The 22,235-nt window shown below is 53.4% G+C and overlaps 1 protein-coding gene across 1 annotated transcript; it reads right to left on the bottom strand.

Annotated features, from left to right (window-relative positions):
- Positions 1 to 314: 314 nt before the first annotated feature.
- Positions 315 to 14,317, bottom strand: ITM2C (integral membrane protein 2C). Its single transcript, XM_061387932.1, has 6 exons — positions 14,022 to 14,317; positions 5,813 to 5,953; positions 3,744 to 3,932; positions 2,945 to 3,055; positions 2,122 to 2,272; positions 315 to 1,603 (listed from the first exon to the last, which is right to left on the bottom strand). Exons 1-6 carry the CDS (start codon positions 14,151 to 14,153, stop codon positions 1,512 to 1,514), a joined length of 816 nt encoding a protein of 271 aa, XP_061243916.1. The 5' UTR covers positions 14,154 to 14,317; the 3' UTR covers positions 315 to 1,511.
- Positions 14,318 to 22,235: the final 7,918 nt, after the last annotated feature.

Below are 22,235 nucleotides of genomic sequence, written 5' to 3'. Positions count from 1 at the left end.
TCCGTCCACAGGATTTCCCAGGCAAGAATACTGGAGTGGATTGCCAATTGCTTCTTCAGGGGATCTTCCTGACCCAGGGATCAAACTCGTGTCTCCTGTGTCAAGATTGCAGGCAGATTCTTTACTCACTGAGCCGTTGAAGAAGCCCAATTTATATATGTTAGAATGCAATATATATTTAGACACATACATTTTATGTTTCCAAATTTATCTGAGTTTAAAAAAAAACCATGGGTCTATATCCACATCTCCAATTCTATTGAAGACCATAGGGTTGATTCCAGCCTCAGCCCTCCATCTCTCCCAAGCCAAAATCAGAAGTCAAAGATGTTTATTGTTCTACAGACACTCCTGAAAAGAGATCTAATTGAGAAAATATACAAAGCACTTCAAGAGTTTCATCTCCAGAGAGCACCAAAGTCTGACTGGAGGTGTCGGAGCCCTTCTCTTCAGGGCTGAGAACTGTTAGCATATCGAACGATCAGTAAAAACATGCAAAAGTGAGAAGGAAAAGGAAACACTGCATTCCCCCAGAGGGGACTGGAATTCCAGAGAGGAGGCAGGGTTCCCAAGTACCAGCTGGCTCTCCCTCCCCTCCCCCCACCCACCCATGGCATCCTACAAGAGCTCTACCCCGGGGACAGCAGGGAGCCCCCCTCTCTCCGAAGGATTGAGCATCCCTGCTCAGTGCTCAGCTAGCAGGGTCGCCCCTGGACAGGAGAAGACACCCCCACCCTGTTGCTCTGTGGCTGTGGCTGGTGGGGACCCCACATGTGCTCCTGGAGGGCCAGCGCCCCCAGCCCTGGCTCCTTCCTTCTTTGGTTCCACCCGGAGATTGATTGTGCTTGACGGACTTATCTGAACCCCCCACCCCAAACTCCAGGCTCCCACAGGTGGGCTGAAGGCACTGACTAGAGAGTCCTGGGGACAGCCCCAGGACAGCCACCTTCCCTTGTGCTCTGGGAGGGGCGGGGGGGGGGGGGTCCATTCTTGGGCACGTTCCCTCCATCCTCAGTTCAGGTCTGAGAGCTGGAAAGTAGGGGATGCGTGCGGAGCAAGCAAAAGGCCTTTTAGGCCTTTCCCAGCTGTGCAGATGTTCCTGAACCCCACTCCACACCCCCTCCCCCAACCCCTTCCCTTCGCCAGAACCCCACATGCCTGGTTCCTTCCGTCCTGTCCTTCCCCTTGGGCCACCAGTGCCGCTGTGGGCCAGGGCCCCAGGGACCTGACCTCAAGATGTTGGTCACAGAAACCATCTTGGGGCGTCCCCTCCCTCCCCCACACCTGAGAGGTCAGCAAAGGGGGAGGTCTTGAGAGGTCACAGCTCTGGTACAAGGAGGCGGGCAGGGCTGGAGAGAAACGGGGAGAGAAACATCACATCTACGGGGAAGGCGTCCAAAGTACAAGCTAAGCAGGGTAAGGAGGGCCAGAGAGTGGCCGGAAGAGAAAACGGAGAGGGTGGGGGCGGGGCCTGGAAGATGGGGCGGGGCCTGGAGGGCGGGGGCGGGGCTTCACACCACCCCGCAGATGAGCGTCTCCACCACGAAGGTGTTCTCAAAGTGGCGGATGGCGTTGCAGTTCTTGGCCTCTCGTTTGTTGATCCCTGGGAGAGAACAGAGAAAGTCTAGTAAGACCTATGTCCTGGCCTAGAACTGGCTGGGCCACGAAGGCCACCAGCCTCGGAGCCTGAGCAGGGTCTCAGGACCAGGGGTGGGGAGGCCCAGGAAATGATACCCAGTTTGACCCAGAGGCAGCATAGTAGATGGCATGAGCGCAGTAGCCGGAGTCAGACCTCACAGCTCTGCCACCTTCCTGCTGTGTGATCTCAGGGCTGTCTGTTGACCTGTCTGCACCCCTCCTTTCCTCATCTCTAAAAGGGACAGCAAGAATAAAAGATGACAAGGATGATGATGGTGATGACGACTCACACTGCCTTAGGAGGACACAGAGAGTGTAAAGCAGTGCCTGGCATGCAGTAAGTGCCCCGTTAACATGTGCTGTCGTTACTGCTGCTGCAATCCCAGCTCTCTGACAGCTGGTCTCCAGCTCTGGGGCCAGGCTCAGCTGGGCCGTGGTTTGGGCTCAGGGCAGGGGCCAAGGTGGGTGGAGATGGCCACTCACGCCTCCGGGTGGCCCGGCGCCGCAGGCGGTAGGTGTCCTTCCCGCTGCACAGGTGATAGATGAAGGAGCCCAGGGCCTCCTTGTCACTGACGTGCTCCGTGACCACCATCTCCTCCTGGATGATGTACGTCTGAGGGAGGTAGGTCCCCCTCTGCAAAGGGAGAGCAGCCCAGCACCAGGTCAGTACCCGGGCCCAACTCTCAGGGTCCCCAACTGCCCACAGACCTCCCCCCACCGACATCCTTCTGCTCACTTGAGTCCCCTCAGCACCTGAAATGCCCGTCCAACATGCCCACCCCTTCATCCAGAGACCGCATGGCTCACCCTTCTGATGTCCCCAGGCACTTCCTGCACCTGCATTGCCAGTGAGTCATGTGTGTGAGCATGCGGGTGTGTGTGGGGGGGGCATGTGTGTGTGTATGTGCGTGTGAGTGTTGGCATGTGTGTGTGTGGACGTGTGCTCGCACACGCACGAGTCTGCCCCCACAGCCTAGGGGAAGTGCTCCTCCGAGGCAGGGCCCCGGTCTCCTCCCTGCACTGCTGTCAATAGAGCAACATGGGGCACGGCCATGAATGCTAAGGAAGCTGGTCTCGGTTCTTAAGTGAGGGAGGCAGGAGTAGGGGACTGGGGAGGCAGAAAGGAGAGGCATTGACTCTGTGTGAGGGAGAAGGGAGCTGCAGCCAGAGGGACTGACTAAGGGTGCTGGGACCAGCTGACAGCAATGCCCAGGCCCCCCCATCCCTGCTGGCCCCAGAAATCTCCCTTGTCTCATGGTGGTGGGGGGACAAAGGAGGGACAAGACGCTACCAGGGTCCCGCTCACCTTCACATTCATGAGGAGCTCCCAGAAGTTGCGGGGGGGCAGTACGATGGTGGTGTTGAGCTCGATGACGTAGCACTTGTCCAGGGAGATGTCATGATAAGCGGTGAGACCCTGAGCAGAAAGAAAGGGCCACATCAGTGTCTGCAGGTGAGGGCTTGGCCCCGGCGGGCTGTGTGAGGTGTGAACCCACAGTGCTCCCAGTGATGTACCCCGGATTCCTCAACATCTAGGTGGGGCTCCCTTCTCCCGCTCTCCTTTCCTAGGCTGTATCTATAGTAGATTCCACTTACTAGATGAAAACACTATCAAATGCTTCAGTTGTGACAAGGATTCTTCTCGGGAGGTTACACAGCTGAGCTCTGAGAATCAGGGTAACGCCCGACTATGTATCTCATCAAATCTGGAAGGTCCGGCCACCCCTGTGGACAGCCGGGACCCTCAGTGAGCGGCTCCTCCCCACCCCCGAGTGCTGCATCTTGGTAAGATGTCAACGTGGAAAGAGCTCATTAAAAGGAACACTGGCCTCGCCCATGAGAGCCAGTGTCTGCAGCTGTCAGGTGGCCCAGGAGAAAATCAACCATGACGAGTTCATAGTCAGTGATAACCGCAAGAACTACGTGATAAAGGTGGGGTCTCTAAACCCCCGATGGACCTAAACCATAGACGTCTGCACCACAGTTTGTACTGCATGGTTATGTACTCCAAGTTTGTACAAAGGGTGTGGGCATTCTCCCTTCACGTCTGTTGCTCCTTCTGATGCCCGCTCTCCAGCCCCACCCCGGGCCCTGGCTGGCCTCACCCGCTGAAAGTCATGGATGATGTCCGCAGGGTCACCACCCCCAAACTGGGGCACGGGCACGTTGATGCGCTCATAGTTCTCCTCGAGGTAGATCTTCACGTCCTCCTCCAGCTCCATGCGAGTGTGGGCCTGGGAGGACAGGGAGTCTTCGTAGAGGACACCACAGTGGAAGAAGTTGTCTCGGGCCAGCTGAGCAAGGTGGGGAGCGGGGCGAGAGAGAGAGACAACCTGGTCACACAGGGCCCTCTGCGAGGCCCCTGCTGCCTGCCCAACCACTCCTGGCTCTGAAGGCCTGGGGAAGCGGGAAGGGCAGGGCTGGGATGCCCATCTCACAGATGCAGAAACTGAGAAACACGGGAGTCAGGGAGGGTGAGCCAGGTGTGCCAGTTCCTAGGAGGATGATTTCGCTGAGGCTCAGCTTCCTCATCTGTAAAACAAAGTGACCCCTTAGACCCCTTCTGCCCACCAAGTCCATGAGTCTATGGCGGTGAAAGGGGATGGGCCAGTGGGAGGACAGATACCCGAGAAAGAGCCTGGGGTGGGGTGGGGTGCCACCCTCCACTGCCACCAGGGGGTGCCCGCCCACCCTTCCTGCTGCCTCTGCAGGGGGCCCTGGAGACCTTGGAGGGCCAGGAGGAAGGGGGAGGGACTGAGAGGCAGCCTTGTTATCAGATGCTGGTGGCAACCCCACCTCCTGCCCCTCCCCAAGCTGTGTTCAACTTCACACAAGCCCCACCACCTCCCCGGACCTGGGCCTCCTGAGGAACCTTGATAAACGCGGTGTCCCCCGTTTGAAGGGCCCGCTTATCATTCCATCAACAAGGGAAGGGAGGTGGCCGGGTGCAACCGAGGCCACGTGACTGACTGGTGGCCGCGGCGGGGGGGCGGGGGGGGGGGCCCCTCTGGCTCCTCCAGGTCATGACAGGCAGATGTCCCTTTCTGTTTCAGCTGTGCTCTCCCAGGAGGGTGAATCATCACACATGAATCATACTGTCCCAGGGGTCCCAGGGCGCAGGCGCGAGGCTGCTCTGAGGTTCCCCATGCCCTGAGAACCAGGCATGAGTTGGGGCTGCAATCAGAGGGGAAGTCCAGGACAGCAGCACAGCTGCAACAGGAAAAGGCCCCAGAAAGCAAAAACCAGGAACCAGGGGGAAAGCAGGTCGTGGGGGAGGGGAGGATGCCAAACAAAAGGGGAAGTGGGTGGGTGTGCGGGAGCTGAGGTTTTAAGGGGAAAGTCACCCGGACTGCAAGCTCTTCAGTGAATTCCACCCTAGAGAAACTGGGGGACGAGGAAGTCAAAGCCCAGGGCTTGAGGGTGGGAAGGGGCCACTTGGGTCATAAGCGACTGGCAATTCCCAGCCTTTTGGTCACTGAGATTCCCCATGTTGTTATGTTTATGGTCATTAAGCAAACTTTCATTGAACTACCTTCCCTTCCGAGAACTTGGGGGCCCGGCCTCCCTCCCCAGGCAGATGACAGGCTGCTGTGACCATGGCCAGGTCTCTGGCCCAGCTTTGTGCCCAGGTGGCCTGGGCGAGCAGATGACGGGGTGTGATCTTGGGCGGGGGCCACCCTAACAGGGGGCGGAGCTGACTCTGTAAGCCACCCTCCACCTTTCATGGGTTGTAGCCCAGATGACCAGGCACAGAATGGGAATTCCTTTAAGCTCGACCTGCAGGGCACAGGGGGCCAGGCTCTGAAGGGCCTGCAGAGTTCTGGTTTCTGCTGCACCCCGAGTTTCTGGTGCTGATGCTCTGGGGTCACTGTGGGAAGGGGCTGCCAGCCTCACAGCCCAGATGCTAATCCTGGCTCCCCCATGATGGACTGTACTCCCAGGAGAGCTGTCAGCTTCAGATAGATGTGTCCAAAAAGACAGGTAAGGCCACTCCTCCAGACCCCACGGCAGTCAGAGGATGGGACCCCAGTCCTGTCTCGTGGACAGACCAGGGAGGAGGAGGAGGCTGCGAATCTTCTAGGCTTGTGGGGCACTCCTCCCACCTGGGAGGTGGGGTGTTCACTTCCTCCTCTAAAGGCCACTGTTTCTCCCCACCTCCCTCTGCCCACCTCACCTGAGCCAGGAAGAAGTATCTGTAGATGTAGACAGAGGCGAACACCAGGCCCATGAGCAGCACGACCATGCCCATCGACAAGTAGCACACGCCGCCCACGGAGCCCCCCTTCTTGTAGCGTTGGTAGGGGGGGCGCTCTTCCTGCGGACGGCAGTGCAGGGTCAGCCTCATGGTGGTCCCACGTCTGCTGGGGATCCCTCCCGCCTCCCCCATTCCCCAAAGTGAGGCCTTACCCTGCTGGCTGGCAAGGAGCCTGGGGAGCAGAGGCGGGGGAGGGCGATGCTCAGGACACACAGAGCATCATCTGGAAGGAAAGGAAGCATCCCCAGGCCCCCAGCTGTTCCCTCTAAAGAGAAACCGAGCCCCACCTGGAAGCCACGTAAAATGACCCATAGGGACTTGGCAAGAGTATTTTGAAGCCCCTATGCTATTAGTCCTCTTCATTATACCAGCTGTGACCACAGCAGATTCTTTCAAACTGGGGATGGTGGTGGGGGGCAAGCACAGATGTGACCTTGATGACCACACTGGGCCTCGGAACCTGTAGGAACCAGGGTGTACCAGGCAGGTTGGGAGCCACTGCATTGGACCAAGGAGGTTCCCAGTAGCTCACTGGTGGGGACAGGGCTCTAGGAGGCCCCCAGCATGGGCATGCATGCCTGTCCCCTCTGGCCACCTTAGGCAGCGAGCAGTCTGCTGGGCAGCGATGGAATCACCGGGCACTGGTGTGGAGCAGGCTGTCAGGAGCAGAGCCCACGGGGTGGAGTCTAGAGGCTTCTGGAAGCCAGGGCCCCTCTGCCGGGACGGAAACGTGGCTGTGGCGGCCAGGGCAGGAGGTTCCTGGAAACACCCTCTCTGGGGAGCCAGGCCCCGGCTCGGGACAAGTAGTTACAGGGCTGCCAAGAAGTAAACCATCCTGACCCAACTCCGGTCCACACCCGTCTGGGCCAGCAGTTGGAGGTGGGTGTGTAACTCAGAAACCCTGCTCTCCCCAGAGTACTGGACTGAGAGTCTAGTGACTTGGGGCTCTTACCCAGCTGTGTGGCCTGGGCCATCGCTCCTCTTTATCCTTGCCACCTCTGCCCTACCCCAGGCCTCATTCACCCTGGAGACCTCGTGAAGGCCCAGGCCTGGCTCTGCCTCCAGGGTCCACCATTCAACCCTGCCTCTATGGTGTTCGGACGCAGCTGGGTGAGTGTAGGGGCCGGTACCCCGCTCCACCCCCAACCTCGGGGAGCTGAGGCAGAGTTGGGGGTGCAGAGGGGAGGCCCAGAGCCCGGACCCTCTCACTGTCTGCTTAGCCCTCTGTGTGCTTCCACTCTTCACCCTGCAGCCAAGTGGCTGGGAGTGTAGACACAGTTCAGGTTGAAGTTGCCCAGGACAGGCCCTTACTAACTGCATACAGTGGGCTCAGCCTGGAAGGGGTGGGGTGCAGGCCTGCTGTGCTTGGGGCACATGGGAGGGTGGGACCGGGGCCTCAGAGAGCAGAAGGGCGTCCCCTGTGGGGCCGGGTGAAGCCTCCTGCCTGGGGCTCTCCCCTCTCCTCACACCCTTCCTGCAGGAAAGTGAAAGTGAAGTTGCTCAGTCGTGTCCGACTCTTCGAGACCCCATGGACTGTAGCCTACTAGGCTCCCCAGTCCATGGAATTTTCCAGGCAGTACTGGAGTGGGTTGCCATTTCCTTCTCCAGGGGATCTTCCCAACCCAGGGATGGAACCCTGGTGTCCCACGTTGCAGGCATAGTAAATGCCTGAAAGACGTACCCCCATCTCTAGGCACACGTACCACCAGGCCAGTGACCCCCACCCCACCCCCCTGCCTCCAGCACCCTGGGATGGAGACAGAGGATGGAGAGGTGCCCCTGCCCCTCCCGTCCCCCTCACAGGCTGGGCTATCTGCAGCCTGGGGCCTCTCCCCACCCTGGCCCTACTATGGGGTCCCTGTGATCCGAAGAAGCACCTGGTGAGACCACCCACCTGGCTGGCCTCTCCCCAGCACCCCGGGGCTCCCTGGCAGCACTGACCATGGTCACTAGTGCATGTGGCCACTGCCCACAGGACAGTTGCCAGCAGTGGGCAGGGGGCTGCAAGGGCTTTGACTCTCCAATGGGCTCCCAGGATCAGCACAGGACAGGGTGACCAACGGCCGAGCTTGGCGAGTGACTCACAGAAACAAGCCACCCAAGGAGCTCCAGCCATCCTAAGTGGGTCCCCAGGAAAGGTGGGTGACCCAAAAGATAGGCCAGGTACCACACCCCCCTGCAAATCCTGCCCTGGGGACACAACATTTGTATTCAGTGAGATGGGTGGGGCTGCAGAAGCCAGAGGTGCCCCCAGCAGGGGCCGCGTGCACGTGTAAGGGAGCCTCTGACCCTCCGACGGTCCTCCTGTGAAATGTGAACAGACTCTTTCTGACAGGGTTTTGTTGGGATTAAAGGAGACACAGGCCCTGAAAGCCCTTTGAAAAGGATCAAGTGTTAGATAAAAATAGCAGGTCTTTATCAGCTAAACCATTCCTTTTTAGGGCCACCACCGCAGCCAGCTGTCGAGGCTGCACTGTGGCCATGCTTTGCTCCAGAGAAGCAAAAGCAAGCCTGTGAGAATTGCTTAAAAAAAAAAAACAAACAGAAAACCACCCAACAACAACAAAAAAGTCAATGGTTATAAAGCAAGAGCGGGGTGGGGGCCTGTCCATAATTGAAGTTCAGGAACAAGGTGAGGCCTACCAGTTTTACAGCCGCCTTTCAGCTCCTGGTTGGGGCTGGTGCCTGGGGGAGGAGCTGGGTAGGGCACCGAGGTTGGGAGAGAGGTCATTAAGGATGGCAAGGGAGGAGGGGCCCCAGAGGAAAGTGAGGCCAGGCTAGTGTGGCCAAGAAGGACAGTCTCCAGCCGGGACCCCTTGATGCCCCACGCCCATGTCCTCATATGTCTCTGTGGAGGTCCCTGTGAAGGCTTGGGACGGTCCCCCCACCTTTCCCAGACGTGGACAGTGGTTCCTGATCCTGCTTCCCATGTGGCACAGTGGTAAAGAACCTGCCTGCCAATGCAGGAGACACAAGAGATGCGGGTTTGATCCCTGGGTTGGGAAGATTCCCTGGAGCAGGCAATGGCAACCCACTCCAGCATTCTTGACTAGAGGATCCCACAGACAGAGGAGCCTGGCGGGCTGCAGTCCATGGGGTTGCAAGGAGTTGGACATGGCTGAGCACACACACACATCCTGCCCCTACTAACGGTCCTGAGTGCATACCCGTGGCTCACGCCCTGCTCCCCTCCCTACCTGACACCCCTCTGCCCTGGCATTCCAGGGGCCAACTCCCCAGGAGCAACATGGCTGAGCAGCGGCGACTGGGGAGAGCAGGCCCAGAGCCTGCTGGTATCCCAGCTTCCAGACAGAGGCACTGGGAGGTAAAGCCCCACAGGGGTGGGCCGCCCTCCGAGGCCTCTGGGGAGCCTGGGCCAGAACCCAGGGCCTCATCCTTAGGATCCTAACTGCTCAGTGCACCCAGGATGTCGGCTGAGGAGGGTCCTTCCTGAAGTCGCCACCCCCACCCTCAGCTGCTTCACCTGTCATGCTGGAGCTCCAGGAGAATGCCTGCCCTCATATGGAGCAGTTACTCCCCAGCCAGGGATTTGGGGGGCTTCCAGGAAGCAGGAAAAGACAGTTTCCACGGCAGCTGGGCGTCCTGGGCAACAGGCCTCACTGTGCGCTTGTGTGGAGCATGTGGGCCACGTGTCTGGGACCCAGGAGGGGCCCAGGCCTCGGCCGGCATGTCTCACGGAGCCCACGGTAGTGTTCACTAAATGATTTGGCAAAGCCAGGGCCTCAAGAGTCTGAGGAACTCAGCCAACTGAAGCATTAACTCAGAAGACCTCCCCCCAACCCCCGCCACCAATCCCCTGCCCCAGGGCTCATGGAGAGAGCTCCCAGCGACTTTCCCTCAGTAACAATGTCCAGAATAGCTGCAAGCAGATGAAACTCCAGTTGCAGGCTGCGCGGAGGAGGGTGGCAGGGAAGCCAGAAATGCACCCACTGTGGGCGCAAGCCGACGGCCGTGGCCGGGATCCCCACCCTCACCTCCCCAGCACCATTCCTTCTTCCTGAGCATCTTTCTTTCCCAGGCTGCAGATCACAGAGACAAGGCCACCAGTGAGAGAGACACTGTGTGTGTGGGTGAGAGAGAGAAACAAGCCTCGCAGGGGTAAGGGGGCTGGGCCTCTTCGCAGAGCTGTGCTCAGAAGTGCAGACATCAGCGGGGTGAATGCTGAAGACTAGTCGTGAACCCTCCATCAGTGAAACCCAGGGTGGCCCAGGGACCCACTGCTGCCCCAGGAAGGGTGTGGGCTGAGAACACTCCCCACAGCCCTCTGCTCTGCTCATTTGCTCTCCTGTTCTGCTCCTGACAGACAAGGGGAGACCCCAGAGAACAAAGGCTGGGGAAGACAGACGCAGAGCCGGCAGAGCGCTCCTGGGGCACACGGTTCGCCAGGCACTGGCTGCGCTCCCCTGGTCTCACCAGAAACATTTTTTTCTTTCTGGTAAGAGAAACTCATCCTCTGTGGCAATCTGCTGACAGCCTGGAAACATGCAAGGACCGACGGGCTGAGGGGAGCACGAAGAGGAGAGGGAAAGGAGAGAGAAAGCAGAAAAAAGTCGCCGTGGCCCAAGCCCAGATGCCAGAGCCCCTCAGGGAAGGCCTGGGGTTGGGGGCAGGACCGCCCAGCCACGGAGGTCCTCTTAGCCCAGCCCACGGGGCTGGTGGGTGGGGAGGGGGCCCTGGGACCCGAGGATGCAGAGCCCTGCTCCACCCTCTGGGCTGGTTAGGGGACCCTCCCCCCACGCTCACCCCACTCCTGGAGACCCAGCTCCTTCCTGCCAAGGACCTGAGGCCGGGAGGTGGAAAGTGAAATCTGATCCCCAGGTATGTGGGCTGGGGGAGGGGGTGACATTAATCAAAGGCCAAAGCCAAGGAGAAAATTACAGCACTGCGAAGATGACTGTATTGACCTCACTTCTCCCCTCTTGGAGGCCCCCAGCCCAATCGTTCCTGTACATGCCCACACCTGGCTCTGTGCGTGTGCATGTGTATAACACATGGGTGAGCAAAGACAGAGGCAGATGGTGGGGAGAGGGGAAGTGGGCTGAGAGGCGTAGGGCTGGCCAGAGGGTGCTAAGAGGGGTGCTTCCCGTCCAGCCCACTTTCCGAGCTGGCTTCTGGCCAGCTGCCCATCAGTGCAGGCAACTCATTATCTCAGAGGCAAGCACCACGTGGGGAGGGTGGGCAGCTGGAGGCCCAGATGGGCCCCCACCCCCATCCCTCTCCGGCCCCACCGAGGCGCTTCCTTCCAGCAGCAGGTCTGGGGACAAAATCCTCCTTGTTTCACTTTTCTGCAGAGAAGCAGAGGGAGGCCCACAGCGAGGGCCCACTACCCCTAGCCTGGGCCCGGGGGCCTGCACTCAGGTTGACATTTTACTGTGACAGCTTAGAGGGTGGCTTCATGGGGGAGAGGCACTCAGGAATGCCTCTGTTCATCAGTTGGTCCTTCCAAGGCTTTAAGTCTTATTTTTGATTCAGTTCAGTGACCAGGGATGGTTCCAGGGTCACCCCCAGCCAAAAGAGACCTTCTAATAAGCTTTCCTCTGACAGCCCATGTGGTTCAGACAGTAAAGGATCTGCCTGCAATGCGGGACACCTAGGTTAGATCCCTGGGTGAGGAAGATCCCCTGGAGAAGGGAATGGCAACCTACTCCAGTATTCTTGCCTGGGAAATCCCACGGACAGAGGAGCCTGGCAGGCTAGAGTTCACGGGGTTGCAAAGAGTCAAAATGAATGAAGAACACTCGATATAATAGACTGAGTAACTAACACTTCCACATTCTGACAACCCATCAGCACGGGACCAACTCAAATGCCCTGTTTTGGTGAAGCAGTCCCTGCTCATGCTGTCCTGGGCTACGGTAAATGCTGGGCGCTTCCTGAACTTACTGGTGAGGCAGGTGGCCATGCAGAGGGAGGGGGTGGCCATGGCAGAGGGGCTTGCTCTACATCAGGCACTGGATGTGGGGGCAGTGTGCCCACTGGCCGGTTAAGGCCACAAGAGGTTCACAGAAGTGAACTCTCTTCCCAAGGCTCCAATTCCATCAGGGGACTGGCAGAGCCAACGTGCAACACCCAAAAGCCTCCCCTGACCCCTCAGGGCTGAGAAGCTGTGAAAGTTTATTAATAAGCAGATCTGATGTAAAGGTACTGGGGTATTAATCCTCCTCCTGGGGCCCAATGGCTCCCCCTTGCCAGTTAAGAGTGAGGGGACCCTGCCCAACTAACAAGGTTTGCCGGGGGTAGGGGAAGCACACTCAGCAGGCTCGAGGCCACTGCAAACAGCCCCCAGGGAAGAAGATGTTGATATTTCCATTTCATGCTGGGTGAGGGGGAAGAGAGGACACTGGACTTGGGAGCCAGAAGCTGGATGTCAGATACTGCCAAGGCGATGCTGGCATCCGCCATCCCTCCCGACACCACAAGCAGGCTACCACTGGAGAATGTGCGGCTCCTGCGAAATCCGGCAGACCTTCTGATGGAGTTTGAATTGCATCCTCCCACTGTCTGGCTGGTCCTCCCTCCTGCCTGAATCTTGTAGCTCTGGGCGTTAGGGTCCAGTTTTCCAGGCCTCAGCTGGGTACCTGGCTCTGGGAGAAGCAGCTGGGAGAAGAAAGGGGTGAGCGTCCTGCACTCTCTGGGGGCAGAGGGGGTAGGAAGGAGGTTTAAAGAGCCTCTTGCAAACTTTAAAAGCTGCAGGCCAGGCCTTCAAATAGGAAATGTCCCCTTCCCATCCAAGCATCAGAAGACGAAGCTGCTCTGATCCGGGCTGCAGAGCAAACCCCCCAACCCAGCCCGGGTGTTACTGATGCCGCAGTGACCACGCCAGGGCAGGGGAGCTCGCCAAGGCTATTCCTGGAATTCTGCACTCAGGGAATCTTTGCTCAGGTGTGTGACACCCACCTCTGACCACCCTCTCCTGTGTCCCCTTCTCCCGGGGCACAGGTCATTCTGCAGCACCCGGCCTGCCATACCCTAGCAAGGTTTAGTTGGAGCCATCAATTTGGGGAGGGGCCTTGGTGCTGAGGAAGACATCCCAGTAGCCAGCAACGGGATGGGCGGCGTAGACACCTTTGCCGGGGCCACTCCAGAGCCAGACTGAACCAAGCTCTCCCTCCCCTCCTCGCCCGCCACGCGTCCGGCCCCTCTGGGTCCTCCCCTGGTCAGACTCCTCGCAGCTCAGACAGTTTTCCACGGGCGGAAATGCCTCCTCTACCCCAGGCCCGAGGGAAAGAGGAGGAGGGGAGCTGGCGGGGGCGGGGTGCACCGAGGTCCGCCTCCACAAAGCGCAGGCTCAGGGATGGAGGGCACCGGGGCAACGCGGGCTGGACGGGGTAGCCCAGAGCTCCAGAGGCCGGGAGAGGAAGGAAGAGGAGGGCAGGGAGGCCCAGGCGGCCTGGGGTAGGGTGGGATCACGGCACCCAAACTCTCAACCCCGAATCTCGAATCCCGGACGTGCGGCCAGGCGAGTTCTGGTTTATTTTCATTTCATGTCTCATCACTTTCTGATCCACTAATTCAGGTGCGGACTAACAGTACATCCCTCGCCCCTCGCCACCCCCCCCCCCCAGCAGTCTCCCGTTTGGGACGAAATCCACAGTCCCTCCCCCTTCGTTGGCACCAGACCCCCCATCTCCTTTATTCCCCACCAATCACAACCCACCACCCTACTTTGGGGAAAACAATGTCCAACTCTTCTCCCATCCCCCACCTGGGGACTCGACCCGCGGCCCCTCCTCCCTGATTGGAACCAGACGACTATACCCCCCACCAACATTCCTCGAACTTTTTCGGAACAGCCCCCTCCCCTCTTTGGGGACCAGCGCCTAGGGCCCCCCTCCACTTTTGGAAGAGACCTGGAGCTCTTCCCCGCCTGGGACAGCGACCGGGCCCCCTCCGATTCTTCAGACTTAACGCTTTCTGCTGCCGCTGAATATCGGGACCCAAGCCCCCTCCCCACTTCCGGATGGGAAGACCCATCCCGGACTCCCAGCCCCCGCCCCTCCGCTCCAGACGCCGGGGTCCCGATTCGCCTCGGGCAGTCGCCGGAGGCAGCCAGGCGACCTTCGGTCCCCCGCACCCCCGGCCGCCGGACATCCCCGGCCCTTCTCACCCGAGCCGGCGTCAGCAGGATCTCAGCGGCCGGGGTGGGCGCTGGGGCCGAGGCCGAGGCCGAGGCCGAAGCCTTGTCGGCCTTGTCGCCCTTGATGCCGGCCACCGCCGGCTGGAAGCTTATCTTCACCATGGCTGCGCCGGCCCGAGCGTCCGCCCTGCAGCCTCCGCCCGAGCAAAAGCCACTCGGTGCAGCCTCTCTCTGTAGCACCGCCGCTCGGCTCTCCGCAGGCACCGGAAGTTTGGATCTCTTTCGGGTCCTTTTCTCTAACCCCACCCCCAGCCCTCCCCACCCCCGGCCCGCCCCCACCCCCACGAGGGAGGGCCTTGGCGCCAGCCGCGCCTGCGCCCCCTACCCGCGGTCGGGGTTCGCAGTGACCCCTGCCGGGCGCGCTGCTCCAACCTGGGAACGTCTGAGGTTCCCGCAACCGCTCACTCACTTAGTCCGTCCGTCCATCCATCCATCCATCCATCCGTGCATCCATCCATTCGTCCAATCAGGCATGGGCTCTGTCCCCCTCTGCCGCCGCCTTATCCCTTCCAGCTGCTTCTCCAAGACCAGCATCCTCAGAGTACACAGTCTTTGTTGAATCCGTGTTTGCCGGGCAGGCATCTTCTAGACAAGTTTCCCACCCCCTTTACCCCACTTCCTATCCCCTTCTTCAGAAATGCTGGAGCCCCCGGTGTACCTGGTCCCACCGCTCCGTCCTCCCACTTCCTCTTCCGACGTGTCCTGGGCCCTGCAAGGAGGCTTCAGGGCCAGGTGCCTAACTGTCTTTGTCCTGCCGTCCTGCCTCTTGAACCCATCTGCACCTCCTTTATTCTCCATCAGTCTTTTCCCTTCATCCTTAGTCCCGGCAGAATCTTCCTGACGGCCCCTGGGGGTGAATGCGGAGGATCAGGAGAGTAGAGAAATGAAGACAGCCCTTGTTCTTTGACTCTCTTGGTTACCTGCAGTAAGGGTCCTGTGGGCCATTTCTCAACCACCCAGGGGGATTCTGGCAAGTGTGATGGAAAGATCCGCAGGACAGGGTATCTAGAGGCTCATTCCTCATCTTGGGATGGCTTTGGTATGCTCACCACGCCCTGCTCCGTGACTCCTCTCACTCTCCGGTGGACCCTGCGGAGCAGCCAGGATTGGCCCCAGGGGAAGGTGTCCTGGAATCAACCCCTGCAACAGTTCATTTAGAAACTAAAATCTCAAATGTGAATTTTTACGTGTTGTACCTCTTTCTCCAAAATGAATCGTTGTGTGCTGTTCTTAAAAGAGATCTGGTTTATTACAATGTAAAGCACTGGTCATTTACAGCTTACCATCATAATTAAGCCCTAGAAGGTCAGTGGACCACTAATGGAAATGCAGTAGTCTCAGAAAAGTATCTACCACCACCCTCAGAGTTCTATCAGCTCTCCAGAGCTTATCCATTTTATAACTGAAAGTTTGTACCTTTTGACCAGCCTCTCCCTATTTCTCCCATCCCCAGCCTGTGGTAACCACCATGCTGTCTCTGGTTCCAGGACCTAAACTATTTTAGGTTCCACATATAAATAAGATCACAGGTAGCGTTTGTCTTTCTCTGTCTGGTTTAGTTCACTTATGCATAACATCCTCCAGGGTCATCCATGTTGTCACAAGTGGCAGGATTTTCTTAATTTTTATGGCTGAATAATATTCCACTTTATAGATACACCACATTTCTTTTCATCCATTCATCCATCAGTGGACATTTAGGTTGTACCCATGTCTTGGCTATTGTGACTAATGCTGCAGTGGACATGAGAGTGCAGATATCTTTTCAAGATACTGATTTCATTTCCTTTGGCTGTATACCCAGTAGTGGAATTGCCAGAGCACATGGCAGTTCTATTTTTAATTTTTTGAGGCACCTCCATACATTTTCCATAATGGCTATACCTGCTAAGTATATTAAGTATACTGAGGAGAGAGTTCTGCTGAAAAAAAATCAATAGAAGGATACAAATCTCTGGGAAATCTAATTAAAAAATAAGAGAGAAAATATCAGTCCATTTCTATATCTTATAGAAAGAAGATGTAACTATAGATAAGGTGGATATTACAAATTATAATGTATTTTATATATAATTATATCTAATAAATATAAATATCCTGAAGTGATGATTTTATTGAAAAGCAGTTTTTGGCCAAAATGGAGCCAAGAAGTAGTAGAAAATCTTAATGCCCTATAATCAAGGAAACCACTGGAAAAAGTTCTCAAACAATTATCTCAAAAAATAGTTCTGAGCAGCCAGACCAATTAACTGGATAATAATTCTTTCCAACTAAAGCAACAGTTAATTCCACTGATGCTCTGATGAATTTTAGGCATAGATGATATATTCTGATAGAAAAATCTGACAAATAAAAGAGAAAAACAATTTTAGTTATGAATAGAGATACAAAAATTCAACAGTAATTATAAGAAAAATGAAGTGCCATCAAGTAGGCTCCTAAGAATAAAGACACAGATTTTGTGTTTGAAAATCTGTTTGGGGAGAAATGGCTTTGTAAAATAAGGCTTAAGAGTAATAGTTATTCAAACTTGAAAAGCAGAGAAAAGCATAAAGAAAACAAAACAAGTATTATGACAAAACCCACAATAACCACTATTAATGTGCTGTTATTTTCTCTCCAATATTTTTTACTCTGTGTGTGTGTGTGTGCGTGTGTGTGTGTGTTACAAAACTGGAACCACATATTGTGTCTGTGTTTGTGTTCTCAGCCGAGGGTAATTGTGACCCTCGGGGAACACTTAATAATGTTTGGTGACATTTTCGGTTGTCACAATGCAGAAGAGGAGGGGGGCAGGGTAGGTGATACCGGCCTCTAGTGGGTATAGAGACCAGAGATGCAGCTGAACATGTTTTAATGCACAAGACAAAGAATTAGGCTGTGTAAAAATATCAATAGTGCCAAGGTTGAGAAACCCTGATTAATATCCTGTCTTTTTTCTTAAGATAATTTCCATATTTTCTCATGTCATAGGCAGAAATCTCCCCCTTCCCTGTCCCTGCAGCCCATGCCCTAGTGTCTGGACCCTGTGAATTTACCTTGAATGGTGAAAGGAACTTTGCCGACGTAATTAAGGTTGCGTGCGTGCTAAGTCACTTCAGTCGTGTTTGACTCTTTGTGACCCTGTGGACTGTAGACTGCCAGTCTCCTCTGTCCATGTGATTCTCCAGGCAAGAATACTGGAGTGGGTTGCCATGCCCTTCTCCAGGGGATCTTCCCGGCTCAGGGATGGAACTTGCATCTCTTATGTCTCCTGCATTTGCAGGCAGGTTCTTTACCACAAGTGCTCCCCCCTCCCCAATTAAGGTTACTGCTACTGCTGCTGCTAAGTCACTTCAGTCGTGTCCGACTCTGTGCGACCCCATAGACGGCAGCCCACCAGGCTCCCCGTCCCTGGGATTGTCCAGGCAAGAACACTGGAGTGGGTTGCCATTTCCTTCTCCAGTGTATGAAAGTGAAAAGTGAAAGTCAAGTCGCTCAGTCGTGTCCGACCCTCAGCAACCCCATGGACTGCAGCCTTCCAGGCTCCTCCATCCATGGGATTTTCCAGGCAGGAGTACTGAAGTGGGGTGCCATTGCCTTCTCCACAATTAAGGTTATGAGCCTTAAAATAGGAAGATGATCATGGATTATCTGTGTGAGCCCAAGCTAATCACATAGGCTCTTAAAAGCAGAGCACTTTCTCTGGCTAGAGTGAGAAGGATGTAGCAGAAGGAGAATGCAGAGAGATTTGAACTCTGACTGGATGTAGTGTTGCTGGTTTGAAGATGAGGCGGGTGGGAAGAGAGAGGTTGTTGTCAGGTAAGCAGGTGCCCTTAAATAAAGGAGGGGGCTTCCAGCTGAGAGCAAGAAGATGGAGACCTCCATCCTACATCCACACAGAGCTGGATTCTTCCCACAACCTGAGTGAGCCTGGAAGGACATCCCTGTCCAAAGCCTCAGATAAGGAGTCCAAGCTGGCTGGCGCCTTGCTTTTGACCTTGTGAGATCAGCTGCGGAGAAAACAGTGGAGCCCATCTCTACTGTTGGCCTACAGAACTCTGAGCTGAGCAGGCTGTATTGCACCAAAGAAGTCATATAAAACAAATACATCTGACTTGATTAAAAACTGTCTCATATTCATGAATCTCTTGGTGTGTAAATCTTGTTTTAAAACGTGTCTTTTTCCTTAAATTTATTTATTTTTAATTGGAGATAATTGCTTTACAATATTGTGTGGGTTTCTGCCGGGTATCAACATGAATCAGCCATAGGTACATGTAGGTCCCCTCCCTCTGGAACCTCCCTCCCACCTCATCCCACTCCTCTAGGTTGTCACGGAGCACTGGATTTGAGCTCCCTGCATCATACAACAAATTTCCACTGGCTGTCTAATTTCACATATGGTAATATATGTGTTTCAACGCTACTCTCTCAATTCATCCCACCCTCTCCTTCCCTCCCCATGTCCGCAAGTCTGTTCTTCACGTCCATGTCTCAGTTGCTGCCCTGCAGATGCGTTCATCAGTATCTGATACCAAACCTATAGGATACGTCCATCAGATATGTTCAACATATAGCTCATCAGTTACTATATGATATTTGTTATTCCCGTTTGTAAGTCTTCAGGCTGTTTTTCAAACATTGCCATGGTCCTCTCCAGAAGTTTTTATTCCGTTTATCCTCAGTCATGCTTGCTTGTGAGAAACGGCTATACCACCTTTGGTGAAGTCGTTTACAATGTGTCCTTTAATTTGATAAGAAAAAACATATATCTCAATATTATAATTTTAAAAATTGAATCATAGTTGTTTTTCAATATTGCATTAATTTTAGGTGTATAGCAAAGTAATCAAAGTAATCATGATTCAGTTATTTTTTGTGACTATATTCCATTATAGGTTATTATAAGATAGCGATTATATTTTCCTGTGCTATACAGTAAATCTTGGTTGTTTATTTTATACCTAGTAGTTTGTTAATTCCACACTCCTAATTTGTGCCCCCACAACCTTGGTAACCGTAAGTGTGTTTTCTATGTCTATGAGTCTGTTTCACTTTTGCACATAGATTCATATCTATTATTTTTTACATTCTGCACCTGTAAGTGATATCATATAACATTTGTCTTTCTCTGCCTGACTTACTTCACTAAACATATTCCCTAGGCCCACTCATGTTGCTGTAAATGCAGTATTTCATTCTCTTTAATGGCTGAGTATTATAATACCCCATTGCACATATACCACATCTTCTTAAGCCAGTCATCTGTTGATGGACACTTGGGTTGTTTCCATCTCTTGACTATTATAAATGATGTTTCTGTGAACACTGGGATACATGTATCTTTCTGAATTACAGTTGTTTTTTTTTTCCTGGATATACATTCAGGAATGGGGTTGCTGGATCATGTAGTAGCTCTATTCACTATTATAATATTTTTTAACTTTTTATTCAGGAAATTTAAAGTGCCAGATATTTGCCAATTATGTATTTTTAAAAGAACTTCCTCTTAGATTTATCAATTCTGTTTTTTTTTTCTGTTTTCTAGTTACATTATTTCTGCCTTTTAAAAAAGTAATATCCTTTTTCTCTTCAGATTTGCTCTGTTTTTCTTTTCCTTTTATTTTTAAATGTGAAGATAAAGCATTTATTCTCATGTTTACTCTGTTTCTGTCTACCAATTGGGGGAAATATTACCCATTTCATAGTTAATAATGATTAAGTAATAATATTAGACTTAATTGGAATGTGAAGGCAAGTGGGCCTTAGAAAGCATCACTATGGATACAGCTAGTGGAGGTGATGGAATTCCAGTTGAGCTATTTCAAATCCTAAAAGCTGATGCTATGAAAGTGCTGCACTCAATATGCCAGCAAATTTGGAAAACTCAGCAGTGGCCACAGGACTGGAAAAGGTCAGTTTTCATTCCAATCCCAAAGAAAGGCAATGCCAAAGAATGCTCAAACTACTGCACAATTGCATTCATCTCACACGCTAGTAAAGTAATGCTCAAAATTCTCCAAGCCAGGCTTCAGAAATACATGAACTGTGAACTTCCAGATGTTCAAGCTGGATTTAGAAAAGGCAGAGGAACCAGAGATCAAATTGCCAACATCTGCTGGATCATCCAAAAGACAAGAGAGTTCCAGAAAAACATTTATTTCTGCCTTATTGACTATGCCAAAGCCTTTGACTGTGTGGATCACAATAAACTGTGGAAAATTCTGAAAGAGGTGGGAATGCCAGAACCTGACCTGCCTCTTGAGAAATCTGTATGCAGGTAAGGAAGCAACAGTTAGAACTGGACATGGAACAACTGACTAGTTTCAAATTGGAAAAGGAGTACATCAAGGCTGTAAATTGTCACCCTGCTTATTTAACTTATATACAGAGTACATCATGAGAAATGCTGGGCTGGAGGAAGCACAGGCTGGAATCAAGATTGCCGGGAGAAATATCAATAACCTCAGATATGCAGATGACACCACCCTTATGGCAGAAAGTGAAGAAGAATTAAAGAGTCTCTTGATGAAAGTGAAAGAGGAGAGTGAAAAAGTTGGCTTAAAGCTCAACATTCAGAAAACAAAGATCATGGCATCTGGTCCCATCACATCATGGCAAATAGATGGGGAAACAGTGGAAACAGTGGCAGACTTTATTTTTCTGGGCTCCAAAATCACTGCAGATGGTGACTGCAGCCATGAAATTAAAAGATGCTTACTCCTTGGAAGGAAAGTTATGATCAACCTAGACAGCATATTAAAAAGCAGAGACATTACTTTGCCAGCAAAGGTCCATCTATTCAAGGCTATGGTTTTTCCAGGAGTCATGTATGGATGTGAGAGTTGGACTATAAAGAAAGCTGAACACTGAAGAATTGATGCTTTTGAACTGTGGTGTTGGAGAAGACTCTTGAGAGTCCCTTGGACTGCAAGGAGATCCAACCAGTCCATCCTAAAGGAGATCAGTTCTGGGTGTTCACTGGAAGGACTGATGTTGAAGCTGAAACTCCAATACTTTGGCCACCTGATGTGAAGAACTGAATCATTGGAAAAGATGCAGGGAAAGACTGAAGGCAGGAGGAGAAGGGGACGACAGAGGATGAGATGGTTGGATGGCATCATGGACTCAATGGATATGAGTTTGGGTAGACTCCGGGAGTTGGTGATGGACAGGGAGGCCTGGCATGCTGTGGTTCACAGGGTCTCAGAGAGTCGGACACGACAGAGTGACTGAACTGAACTGAGATAATAAACAACACAAATAACGGTCTGTTGCTGGTTGTTGGGACTGCTTTTCATTTCTCTCTATTATAAACAATGCTGCAGTGAACATCCTCACTACTCTTCACAAAGGGCATCCAGTTCAAACCCCACCAGCTCTGCCACTTCTGCTGCTTCCTCTCTGTAGCCTCCCCAGTTGATGGCAGGGGGACAGGAGGCAGGTTCTATTTAAATCATTTGAAAAAGAGTAACACTATTTTGGAAAAGGCAATGGCATCCCACTCCAGTACTCTTGCCTGGAAAATCCCACGGACGGAGGAGCCTGGTGGGCTGCAGTCCATGGGGTCGCTAAGAGTCGGACACAACTGAGCGACTTCACTTTCACTTTTCACTTTCACGCATTGGAGAAGGAAACGGCAACCCACTCCAGTGTTCTAGCCTGGAGAATCCCAGGGACAGGGGAGCCTGGTGGGCTGCCATCTATGGGGTCGCACAGAGTCGGACACGACTGAAGCGACTTAGCAGCAGCAGCAGCAGCAACATTATTTTATCTGAATTTTCAGCATATCACTCAGAAAGATTAAAATATCATCAACAGGTATATACATTTGAAATATATTTTGAATAACATTGTTTTTTACTCCATCAAATCATGCAAGACATAACTAGTAAAATCTTTTTAAAGTGGAAATACTTTGTTTTTCTGAGGATGCAGCAAATATTTGCATACTGGGGAAATTTCAGACAGTATATAAAGTCAGCTGTTTTACTTAGCAAGGGAGGCCATAACAAAGTATCACGAATTGAGTGGTTCAAACAAGGGTAATTTTTTGTCTCTCAGTTCTGGAGGCCAGAAGTCTGAGATCAATGTGTTATAATGGTTGGTTTCTCCTGAGGTCTGGGAGGGGCAGTCTTTTCCAAGCCTCTCCTCGGGCTCTGCTGATTTACTGGCAATCTATGGCATTCTTTTGTGTATAAA

This window comes from Bos javanicus, chromosome 2, assembly GCF_032452875.1.
Source record: "Bos javanicus breed banteng chromosome 2, ARS-OSU_banteng_1.0, whole genome shotgun sequence".
Lineage (NCBI taxonomy): Eukaryota > Metazoa > Chordata > Mammalia > Artiodactyla > Bovidae > Bos > Bos javanicus.
Note: the sequence above shows the minus strand (reverse complement) of the source record. Positions and strands in the feature narration are given on the sequence as shown.